The 11,928-nt window shown below is 32.1% G+C and overlaps 1 protein-coding gene across 1 annotated transcript; it reads right to left on the bottom strand.

Annotated features, from left to right (window-relative positions):
• Positions 1 to 933: 933 nt before the first annotated feature.
• LOC134258646 (proline rich transmembrane protein 1B-like) lies at positions 934 to 11,621 on the bottom strand. The gene is made up of 4 exons (XM_062741189.1): positions 11,556 to 11,621; positions 9,835 to 10,019; positions 8,216 to 8,344; positions 934 to 1,361 (listed from the first exon to the last, which is right to left on the bottom strand). Exons 1-4 carry the CDS (start codon positions 11,578 to 11,580, stop codon positions 1,203 to 1,205), a joined length of 498 nt encoding a protein of 165 aa, XP_062597173.1. The 5' UTR covers positions 11,581 to 11,621; the 3' UTR covers positions 934 to 1,202.
• Positions 11,622 to 11,928: the final 307 nt, after the last annotated feature.

The raw sequence follows: 11,928 nt of genomic DNA on the forward strand, positions 1-11,928 counted from the left end.
TAGTAAAAAAATTATGTTTGGAAAAAAGGGGGGATGTATGTACTGTTAATTAATCTATTTTAAGTTTACTATTATGTCAACAACCCTGTATCCAAAGTAGATAACACGAAATATATATATTCTTTATATAAATCTCTTATGATATTTAAGAAGCTATTATAAATTAATTAAGCATATCGTGCAGACCAAAATCTAATATTTCTTTAAATTTCGTTTTGATAATATATAACACTTTTTCGCGTTGTAATTTAATCAAATGACCTCCTCAGTATTAAAATACTCAACGATTTGTTGATAGTAAAAAATAATAAAGGGGAGTAATTGAATCTCAAACCGCCTTTTGATTGGTTACTTTGGATCTTGAATCTCGAAACTCGAATTTCGAATCTCGAATTTCGAATCTCGTATTTCGAATCTCGAATCTCGTATTTCGAATCTCGAATCTCGAATGAGCCTTCTGGGCTTTCGTAGACCGCCTATAAGTCGGTTGTATTTTTTAAAGTTATTTGCAAGGATTTGCAATTGTCCCGCTTATAAGTCGTGCAATTTTTTGCCAGAATCATATGACAAGTTCTATTAATGCTTTGATGTTTTACCCTGATTTCAATTGATATTTTAAGAAATGAAGAAGATATCTATTTTTAAATCATAAAAATATAAATATTGCCCTCTTAAGATTAAAAATGAAATAAAATTATAAAATTCATTTATATAAAACACATGTAATTGATGTATAAATTTAAAATACATAAATGTGATAATGTATCCATACTTTGTTCAACGATAGCTGTTGAAAATGATTATAGAATACAATGTACTACGGTTCACTATCCAGAAAAATACCTGTCTTTTTATTACTCGCCTATAAGTCGGACAGAGACTGTTTGACTAAAATTCAACTCCCAAAATACCGACAGAAAGGCGGTTATATACGGTAAGTACATCCGAGAGATCGGACGCATTTCCTTTTCCTTAGAACTGAGATAAACTCGAATGAACAAAATCACACTTTAAATATTTAGTAATTATTAATAATATTAATTCTCCTGAGGTATGTTGCAAATCTATAGAAAAATTAATGAAATATATTGATAAACCAAAACGTATTTGAGTTCAAAAGTCAACAAACATTACAAAATTTGACCTCTTCAAGGAGGGATCATTGCCACGGAGGAGTTAGCATGTTACACAATTCTGAAGTGTTAATCACTTTCGAGAGTAAAATAAATAGTCACTCGATATATCGCAAATAATATGAGACAGCTGATCCCGATCACAAAAGAGATAATGGTTAGGTCACGTGCTCCTTTTGCTTCCCGATGTGCTTTTGCCATATCACCAACATGGACCGCTTCCTTTGCCTATAAGAAAAATAAATGGAGATAAGCGACAGTGATCAATCAAGAAAGAAATCTATAAACAAAACGAATCTATGAATGCTTTGGAATATATATTCCAGAAAATTGCAGATGATGGATCATGTGTATAGAAGAAGAAAGCATCTCTTGTTGACTGGTAACACCCGCACATCATTTTTTTTACTCGCCTATAAGAGGTTCGGGTGAGGGAGGGAGCTTTTGTACTACCCTCGGTATTAGCGTACCAAGTTAAAGTTTTGCAAAACATTTTTTCCATTAATTTCAATGCCTTAAATTAATAAGAGATGCATGGAAGCGTCATTGCACTAGTCAAATTTTTGTTGTGTCAATTTCAGCTTAAGGATGACAGCTTTTTTTTCTTTAAATAGATCTCTTTTTATGCCCCCACTATCGAATATTCGGGGGAAAATAGTTTTTGTCCTCTCGGCCCTTCTAGCTGTTAAATTGTTTGAAAATACATAAACCTTGTCCATAACCTCTGATTGCTTAGGGTCATGGTTTTCAGATTTTACAGGAGCATTCCTAATGACAAGACCTCTCTTTTGTACCACAAGATTTTACCTTGTTGACTTGAATATTGGCCCCCATTTTACCAAAAAAACCCACCTTGGTCATAACCTTTTAGCACACGTATCTTTTGATAAGAATACATGTCCCCTATCGGAATCTCCGTTTCTCTTTGAGATAAAAGCATTTTTGGAGCATTTATTTAATGCATCACGAACTGGATCATAACTTTAATCAAAGAAAAAAAATGAAATTACATGATTCCGCCAAAAATCAAAGATACGGAGCAATATACAAACTACACCTAAAACTCGTCAAGCTATAACCAAACATCAACTCAATTTTTTCAAGCGTTATATATACTTAGAAAAAAGAAAGTAAAACCAAGTAGGACAGACTGACAGACAGTTGGACGATCGGACAGCTCGACATTCACAGACAGACGGACAATCTCAGAGAAAACCTATAGTCACATCCCATCCGGTTTCACGGGTAGAGGACGAAGAAATGTATTGCTTTATTTTCTATATTTAGCTCTTCAAAGTCAAAAGTTCATATGCCAAAGGCATTTCTTGGATACCTTCAGACCTACATGTGTATGATCATCAAACTTTGTCAACTGATGCATCTTGCAATTTAAGTAAAAAAATAAGATTTCAGTGACCCACATCTGAAGGTTTATGCCTATTTTGAAATTTCCTACGTAATTATTTGGTTAAAATCATCACATTTTGTCAGTAAATGCATCTCGAGTCTACAGAAACAGTTAAGTAAAAATTGGTCACGGTGACTAACTTTTGAAATTTGATGACTATGTTTGAATATATCAAGTAATTTAAAAATTACTGGCTTAGAATCATCACTATTGCTATTGGGTGTTTTGGTTAGTGTTTTGTTCTTAGGTCTTCGGAGAATATAAACCAAAGTATTGAATTATAATATTTCAGATCAGGTCTTAGATATTACGATCGTTGTTTCTTAGGTCTTTGGAAAATGTCAAACAAAAAGTAGGTCACCGAGACTCACATGCACTTTAGGAATATTATGGCTAAACTTAAACATTTATGACCCTTATTGGCTACAAATCATCAACCTCTATCAGATGATGCATCTTGGGTCCTTACAATGAGTAATATATTTAGAACGAAGGAGTAATATGCTTCCGGAGCACTAAGGATAAGGTTAAGTTTGTACTTCAAAGGTGGATAAATCATCATATCGACCGAAAAAGAGATAATTATTTTATTTTATGATTCAATGATAAAGTATGCAACTCATTACTTGCTTGCATTTGTTGAAGTCCTAACCAATAGATAAGAGAGAAGCAGAGCTAAAATGTAAGTAAACATTACCAATCGTATTAATTTGAAAATAAAATTGTATAGTTGCCATGAAAAAAAATATTTTGGGCTCTTTGAGAATAATCAAATAAAATTGACAGCTATAAAAAGAAAAAAAATAAATCTCAAGAAAATGGATGTCCCTGCATCCTCTCTAACATTACAAATCCCTTAATCTTATGTTCATATGAGTAAAAGTCGGTGCAAGATGACTATTACGTTGTATTTTTTGTACTTTGATGGATTTTAGAAAATTAGAAAGATATGAATTATTCCATAACATTATACAATTATTGCTGTGTTTTGAGGTCAATACAATGATTTAGCCATCTGAGGAGTACAATATTCACCGAGCCCGGAGGGCGAGGTGAATACTGTACTTCGAAGATGGCTAAATCAATGTATTGACCGAAAAACACAGCAATAATTGTTTTATTATATGATTCATTAATAAAATGATAAAACCCACTACATGTTTGCATTTAATTATATGTCCTATCCAAATACAATTAAGAGAAGCAGAATTAAAATGATAATTAACCTTACAGGTCTTATTTATCAATTTTTTTAATAAGTTTTTTTTTATCAATTTTAGTTGTCATGAAAAAAAAATATGTCAGTTTTTTTAGGATAGATTTTTAAATGAAGGAGTATTATCAGGGAAAACTGACTGCCAAAAAAGTTAAAATTGTTGTTCAGTAAAAGTGTCCAAGGGATGTCTCTGCATCCCCTCTTACCACCCTCACGCGAAAATATATATTCGCTTGGTTTGTTCACATGAAAAAAAGTCATAATAGTTTAAATGGCTTTCCAAAACAATTTTTGTCATTTTGGGATTCCCCGAATCTATTTTTAGATCAATGTAGAGGAAATAGAGGAAATAAATCCTTGTATTGACCTGGAACGTCACGTGCAGGTCAATACAACGTAGTATTTTTCTAACATAGTTGGATCTCAGCCAATCAGAAAGGTGGAAATTAATCAATCATATAATAAAATAGCTTGTATCAATTTGGAATTTCCCGACCTATCTTTGGATCAATGTATAGAAAATAAATCTAAATTTAAATCCTTATATTCACCTGAAATGCCACTTGCAAGTAAATATAACGTTGTTTTTTTCAACATAGTTGGAACTCAGTCAATTAGAATGACAGGAAGTATTCAACCATATAATGAAATATAGTATTTTATTATATAATTTTTTATATATATATATATATATATATATATATATATATATATATATATATATATATATATATATATATATATATATATATATATATATATATATATATATATATATATAATCGCCCTCCGGGCTCGGTGAATATTGTACTCCTCAGATGGCTAAATCATTGTATTGACCTCAAAACACAGCAATCATTGTATAATACCTGATGCCCACTTTGACTCTGTAAACATAACATTATAGGCGAATATATAACTTGAGTGGGGTGGTAAGTTTGGGGTGCCGAGATCCCTCCCGACCTTTCAATACTTTTTCCTAATCAAACATTTTTACTTTTTGTAAGTTTTTTTTTAATTCCACTACCTTTCTAATGGACATTTTCGGTTGGGTGAACTTCTACTGCACTATCGATAGCGGATAAGAAAAAGTATGGAAACCATATAAAGCAATTATGAAATAAACAAGAGTAGAAATGGGATATCCAAAGATATTCGACTTTTCGATTTGAGTAAATTTCGTGATTACGGTCACCCAGTTTCATAACAAACAGTACACACACCTGAGTCCTCAAGACCAGTTTAAGCCTTGGTCTATATACAGGTGCGACTGAGTTGTCATATGCATCTATAGCGACCGCGGAGAAACACGTTTTGTTTTTCCGAGAAGTTACGATGACAGACATACTCGTATCATTACAAATTCTGTTAAGTAAAAATTATACAATCCCTGCTGAACTACTCAGAAAATTTTGTTTTAACATTTGCATCTGCATCAAAGAGTGTTTAAAATGTGTCAGGAAAATCAGGGCTGTGTCCGGAAATTCTAAACTGAGATCCTTTTTTTTAAATTACTGAAATAAAATAATGTATTCTTCACGGAACTCGCTTATATAATTCAAATTCTATATTAAATAATATGCACGAACACGAACCCAGTTTTCAGTTTAGAAATATCCGACCAGGTTCGGGTTTTGCTACACATCTTAAAAACTATACGCTCCCCACACAGTCTACACACGATCAGAACCCGGCAAGGGATCGAAAATTCCTTCATTTAATAATATACACACAATGATTATTTTTTTCGTCTCAAAGAAGGATATGGAGATAACGAACAGTAATCGATCTCAAAGTCCATAAAACAATACAAATTAAGAGCAGAGCAAACATGGACACCCGAAACATCAGAGGTGGGATCAGGCGCAATGGAGGAGTGAGCATCCCCTGCCGACCTTGTCATGATAAGGAAATAATGGAATAAATCCATCGTCAATTCAGTGTATAATAATGGACTAACAATTGGTATGAAAAACGTCAGCCAGTGAAAAATTGTATTTTCTGACAAGGTCATTATATCGACAAAAGAACTTACGAAATGATGACTTTTAACGAGACTGTTGATATTACTGTTTCATCAAGTTCCTTGTAAATAATTTATCTCGCTTCAGAAATTGTTCATACGTAGAGCATGTTCTTGCGTATCAAATCAACTGAGATATATATACTCCGTATGCAGGCAATGAAGTTGTATTGCTGCATATGTAAGTGAAGTTGACGATAGAAGAGTTAAAGTCATTACGTTTATCATATAGCTTGGTTGTTAGATTACCATTAGCGTCTTTTTCAAGTAAAATATCCAAGTATGAAACAAATGGGGGACTCAGTGGTATTTTTTATCTCAAGCTCACAAGGATATGTCGTATCGACGTAGGAATGGACATTGCCATTATTAATTGGATACGCCGTCGATATATCTAAATGTCAAGTTGAAGGCCACAGCAAGTGTTTCCCTCTTTTCGTGCATAAGATTTAACATAAATTCTGCTTCATATGAATATTAAAATAAGTCTGTTAATAACGCCATTTGTACCCATGGAAACCCCAATAGATTGTTGGAAAAGTAAATTTACTTTTCCATTTTTGCTGAAGAAGCAGCTGTCAATGATATAAAAAACCCTGGATTTGAATTTGTCATGGGGAAAAGAAAGGAAACTATATGATACTCAGTAATTATAATTAACGAACAATTAACATGAACTTAATACAATTGTTGATTATAGTACACTAGTAATCAATTCATCGGTGAAAAGATATCAATCGAAGAAAGACCTAGATATTCTGTCATCAAACATGTTAATTCTCTTTTCGGGGGGAAAGTGATATTTTGAGAAACATTTACGTTAAGTTTGGTTTCTTTTACGTACGACTTACACAGTATAATTTTTCATGAACAATAATGTTGTATCTACTTCTCATGATGGAGCTATTTTCGTTGGAACAAGTTGTAGAAGTCGCTGCTGACTACAGTAATATATCTTAACTGATAGTAAGCACTGATTGAATACATTAAAATTAGTATATAAGCTCCTTTGTTTTAAATGGCGTTTATTACAAGTGATCTGAATAAAAATATTGTCTGATTCTCTGATGAAGGAAAAACTAATTTACTTATCCAATTTACAACTGTTTTAAAACGTAAGTTGTTGTAAACTGAATGTTAAAAAACGCCGTTTTGAACTAAGGAACTTGTATTATTTTTATGCCCCCGTAAACGAAGTGTCGGGGGTATATAGTTTTTGTCGTGTCTGTCTGTATGTCTCTCTGTTTGTCTGTTTGTCCGCAAAAACTTTAACCTTGCCCATAACTTTTGATTTAGTGGAGCTATGACTTTCATATTTCATATGTGTATTTCTTGTGACAAAACCTTTCTTTGGGTACCACCAAATTTGACCTTTTGACCTTGACCTTGGAGTTTGACCCACTTTTACATGAAAATTTTAAAATTTTACTTTGGCCATATTTTTTGAACAGTAGACACCAGGACATTTATACTTCACATATGTAATGTTTGTTAAAAGACCTTTCACTGGATACCAACAACCTTGACCCTTTGACCTTGACCTTGTAGATTTCCATACTTGTGAAAAAACTTTAACCTTAGCCATAACTTTTGAACGGTAAAGGATAGGGCTTTCATACTTCATATAAGTAATCCTTGTGAGAAGACCCTTCATTGGATATGAAGATCCTTGACCCTTTGACCTTGACCTTTGAGTTTGACCTACTTGAAAAAAAAGCAAACCTTGACCATAACTTTTAAAGACTTAGGGCTAGTTCCTTTCATACTTTACATATTTGATCCTTATGACAAGACCTTTCATTTGATAAAATAACTTTGATGCTTTGACCTTGGAGTTTGATCTACTTTTTAAGAAATTAAACGTTAACCATAACTTCTGAACGGTTAGGGCTAGGGCTTTCATGCTCTACATAAGTATTTTATTAGGCAAGACCTTTCATTTGATACTAATTACATTGACCTTTTGACCTTGACCTTGGAGATTTTTGTACTTATTAAAAACCTTTAACATTAGCTTACTTTAAAATTTCACAATTGTTTTCCAGTGAGAATACCCTACTTTTGGTACCAGTTAATTAAATTTGCATTTAATAAAAGCTTAATCTTTGCTATGTTGCCATACGGGGGCATCAGTGTTTTACAAACACATCTTGTTTATTCATAAATGCTTTTTATGGTTTCCATACTTTTTTAATCCGCTATCGATAGTGCAGTAGAAGTTCACTCAACCGAAAATGTCCAATTCAATCATATAGCATAGCGTAAAACAATATTGCTGTTTTTTAGTCAATACAATGATTTAGCCACCTTCTAGATAAAATATTCACATCCCCCTCCGGGCTCGTTGAATATTGTACTCCTCAGGTGGCTAAATCATCGAATTGACCTCAAAACAACAATAATTTTAAAATATTTTAAATAAAATGTATGAATACCTGTTTAGCAGACTTTATGGCGAAAACGGCGGTTATGCAACAGCAGAACAAAGAAAGAATAGCGGGAATCATCCAGTCTCTGGGAGGAGTTTGAGGTACGATATTAGGCGTCTGACCAGGGTGTGGGCCCTGCAGGACATATGTAAAAAAGATATCTTATTAACGATTTATATTACAGGTATATGCACACCAAAATACACGTAATTTGAATAAGCAATGTTAAAAGATATTCTTTGGAGTGAAAAAGAAAACAATTTCAGAAATCAGGGATCTATTTCCTTGATTCATGAACATGTGCTTTAACAAATATTTCAAATGATAAAGTGATTTTTTTATACAAATTTCTCTGTTTTTTCTAGATTTATCTTTCTATTAGCTTCATATTCAAATTACACAATAAATGAATTTAATAGCTACTGTTTAACATGGGCTCTGGCTGTTAAAGCGTTTTTAACAGCAAAGCTTTATAACTACAGTAAACAATAAGATGAACAAAGAAACCTTGAAACATTTTAAACATCGCATGTTGCTAATTGTAACATTGAAAGTTTTCACCTCAAGAGAACTGTTGTCAACCGAGGGGCATGTTACATTTAACTACATGCAATATTTAATTTTCAGATTTATTCTTCATACATGTATAATACTGAATACTTTATGCAAAAACAAATTACAGTGAACCTTGCACTTATAAATTCTGTTCAGTCAATTTTTGTTGTTAATATCGACTGTCGTCAAGCAATGCATTTCATACATCAAAAACTCAAAGTCATATGTTTCAAAAAAGACGGGTTTAAAAAATATCGGCCATAAATCATGAATATGCATGTATATTACAATATGTTTGTTCCATCCCAATTTTAAAAATCGGATAATTTTTTTGTCTAATAACTGAAACGCCCCCTAATAACTCTTGTTCTTTATCAGAATAATGCAGAAATGAAAACTAGATTTTCCATTTGTCGAGTATCTTGGTTCCATGGATTTTCATAAAACTAAAAATATCCAATTTAGATATAGAAAACTGAATTTATTTTCGTTAAATGAAACGTAAAGTATTAGAACACTGAACAGAATTTTTTTTAAAAAATCACTTGTCAGAAAGTGAGAAATGAGAAAAAGTTTGCTTTTCAGAAGTAGGAATTAAACCATCTTTTTATATTACCCATAAAACATTGTTATAAGCCTTATCTGCTAAAACCATACCGAAACGTCCTTAAATAAAGAAAAAAAACTTTCTTATTCTTTTATCGCTTCTTATTTCATGAAAGCGAAAGGAAAATTGTTAACATTTTACCCTTAAAAACTGTTTTATTGAGCTGCTTTAAATGAAACAATTGACTGATATTTAAAGGTTTGAAGCTAAAGTGTTAACTTTAATTAATTGTTTTATCGTTGAATTTGAATACTGAAAAAATTATGCCCAAACTGGATATTTACGTATAACATTAGATATGAACAAACGTGTGTAAATTCAGATTAGTATTAATTAACACAAAAATAATTCTAAAGGCTTTATTGTTTTTTTTTCACAATATCTACATATAAAAAAATAATATCTGTCAGTATTAACCGAAAATATCTGGAAAAATGTACTTGAAATAAAACTTAATTCTCACCACAGTATTGTTTTTTATCCAAAACGGAGCATCAACTCCCTGATATCGGTGAGAGACAGGAATGCCATCTTTATTTTCATACTGAACACCTTCTAGTTGTGAATTTTGACTTGGGAGCTGATTGTACCGGTTTGCATACGTAAACTGAGCATCGGAGTCTGATAACTGGTTGTTCGTTGGGAAACCTACAAAAAGTATGAAAAACTAGAGGTACTGTGAGCAGAGAGCTCACTAAATGATAACCCCCCCCCCCAACTTCCATATGTTTATAGGGAAAGTCCTTGTTTTGCTGTGGCCTGGAAACCCAAAATATGTGTCGGATCAAAAAGTAAAATAAAAGGGACACAATTGCAATATGTAATACAGATTCTGTTAAAAATGCATTAAATTTCCCCCAGTGGTATAAGAGGAGTTGAGAGATAGGTACCCCAGAGCGTAATAGACAGACGGACGGACAACTAGAGGGACACACGGACATACTGATTACAGTATACCCTCCCGGTATAGAAAAATAAAATGTTCCGTAGAATCACAATTTGAGATGATTTCATGCACATGGTTTGCATGTAATGATCTTCTGCTTGAGTATTTTCTGATTTCTGTCAAGGTTCTAATTGCTTTCTATGTAGCTATTTATGGAAATATTGGAGAAACAGCTTTTGTTGTCATTTTGTTATATATGGTAAGTTTTATTGAATTAAATACCGATGTAAGCATTATTAATATTTCTGCATAAAGATTTTTCAAGACCCTTTATCATATTTATATCCCTTTTCTGCACACGTCAACTTGAAAATTTATACATATACGTAACCTTGCATATTTTGTGACCTTCAAATAATTAAACCAAATCCGTTGAAATAAATTAGTGTTGAAGTTTGAGTTTTATTATAAACTGGTTTGAGGCGGTTTAAGAGTAAAAAGACGTTCTTTATTGGATTTCCTGTTGTTGCTCTACAACTGTCAGCTAGATTGACCTACATAGTTGTACGAGCTGTCATTAATATAAGCGCATGATTGAATTTTAATGTACCCAATCAAATGCTCCAAAATGATGTAAATATTTTTTTAATAAAAAAAATAAATTAAAAAACGAGCTTAAACCACCTTTCTTTTGTATTTTGACGTGTTATATGTAATGATAAAAGACCCAAAATAACTCATGAATGTCTTTTGTATATAGTAAAATAGGTCCGAATTATTGATGTTCCAAAACTGATTCAAAGCTTAAGTGCTTATGTACTCGTGTAAAACTAATGAATTCACTAATCCTATGCAGGATCGATTAAATATAGATTTCATAATACAATCGTATATTTATTTTCATTTACTCTAAATCTTTTTATCTGTATCATAATATTTAGATATATACAGTGTAGAATTAGCTTTAAATGTTATTAATATATCTATGTGCAGAGTTGGATTATTATATCCACAAATGCCGTGTCCATATAAAAAGCAACCAATTTCAACACTTTGGCATGCATTTTGCTTTTTAAAAAATCAAAGAAATCTCTATTGATTATGATGATAAAAAGCCGTATTGTTTCGCTACACTTGTCTACAATGCTAAAAGCAATACAATGCTAACACATGATGCACCATCATTCTTGTGGCTACAGAGAAATAATTATTATAAAAAAAAAAAACCGCCACATAAAGGCACTTTCAATTTTTTATGAGTTGAAAATAGTTTTACTAAAACAATAATAGTTACCCACCTCCCGTTTTATCCACCGAAAGCATTTTTCACGCGGGGACCTGTATTTCCAAAATGTTTTCCAAACTATTCCCAGTATTCAAATATATATACGTAATAAAAGTTGGCAGCAGCATTGAGTCTATTATAACAGGTTATAAAGGGGGTCTATTGAATTAAACACATGCAATGCGCATTGTCACACAGGTAAGACTGCATTCAGTGAAATGGCCTTTAATCAAAAGGTTTCCAAAGTTTTCATTATAAGATGCGAAATGTTTTACTATTAATACAGTAAAGAATTTTCAAGATACAGTTGTATATCATGGTTTTTATTAACTACATGACTCTAATGTGTACAGACGTTAAAATTAAGTTGAATATTTCTGATACTT

This window comes from Saccostrea cucullata, unplaced genomic scaffold (genome assembly GCF_032062105.1).
Source record: "Saccostrea cucullata isolate Sc308-1 unplaced genomic scaffold, CSIRO_AGI_Scuc_v1 ctg3124, whole genome shotgun sequence".
Taxonomy (NCBI): Eukaryota; Metazoa; Mollusca; class Bivalvia; order Ostreida; family Ostreidae; genus Saccostrea; species Saccostrea cuccullata.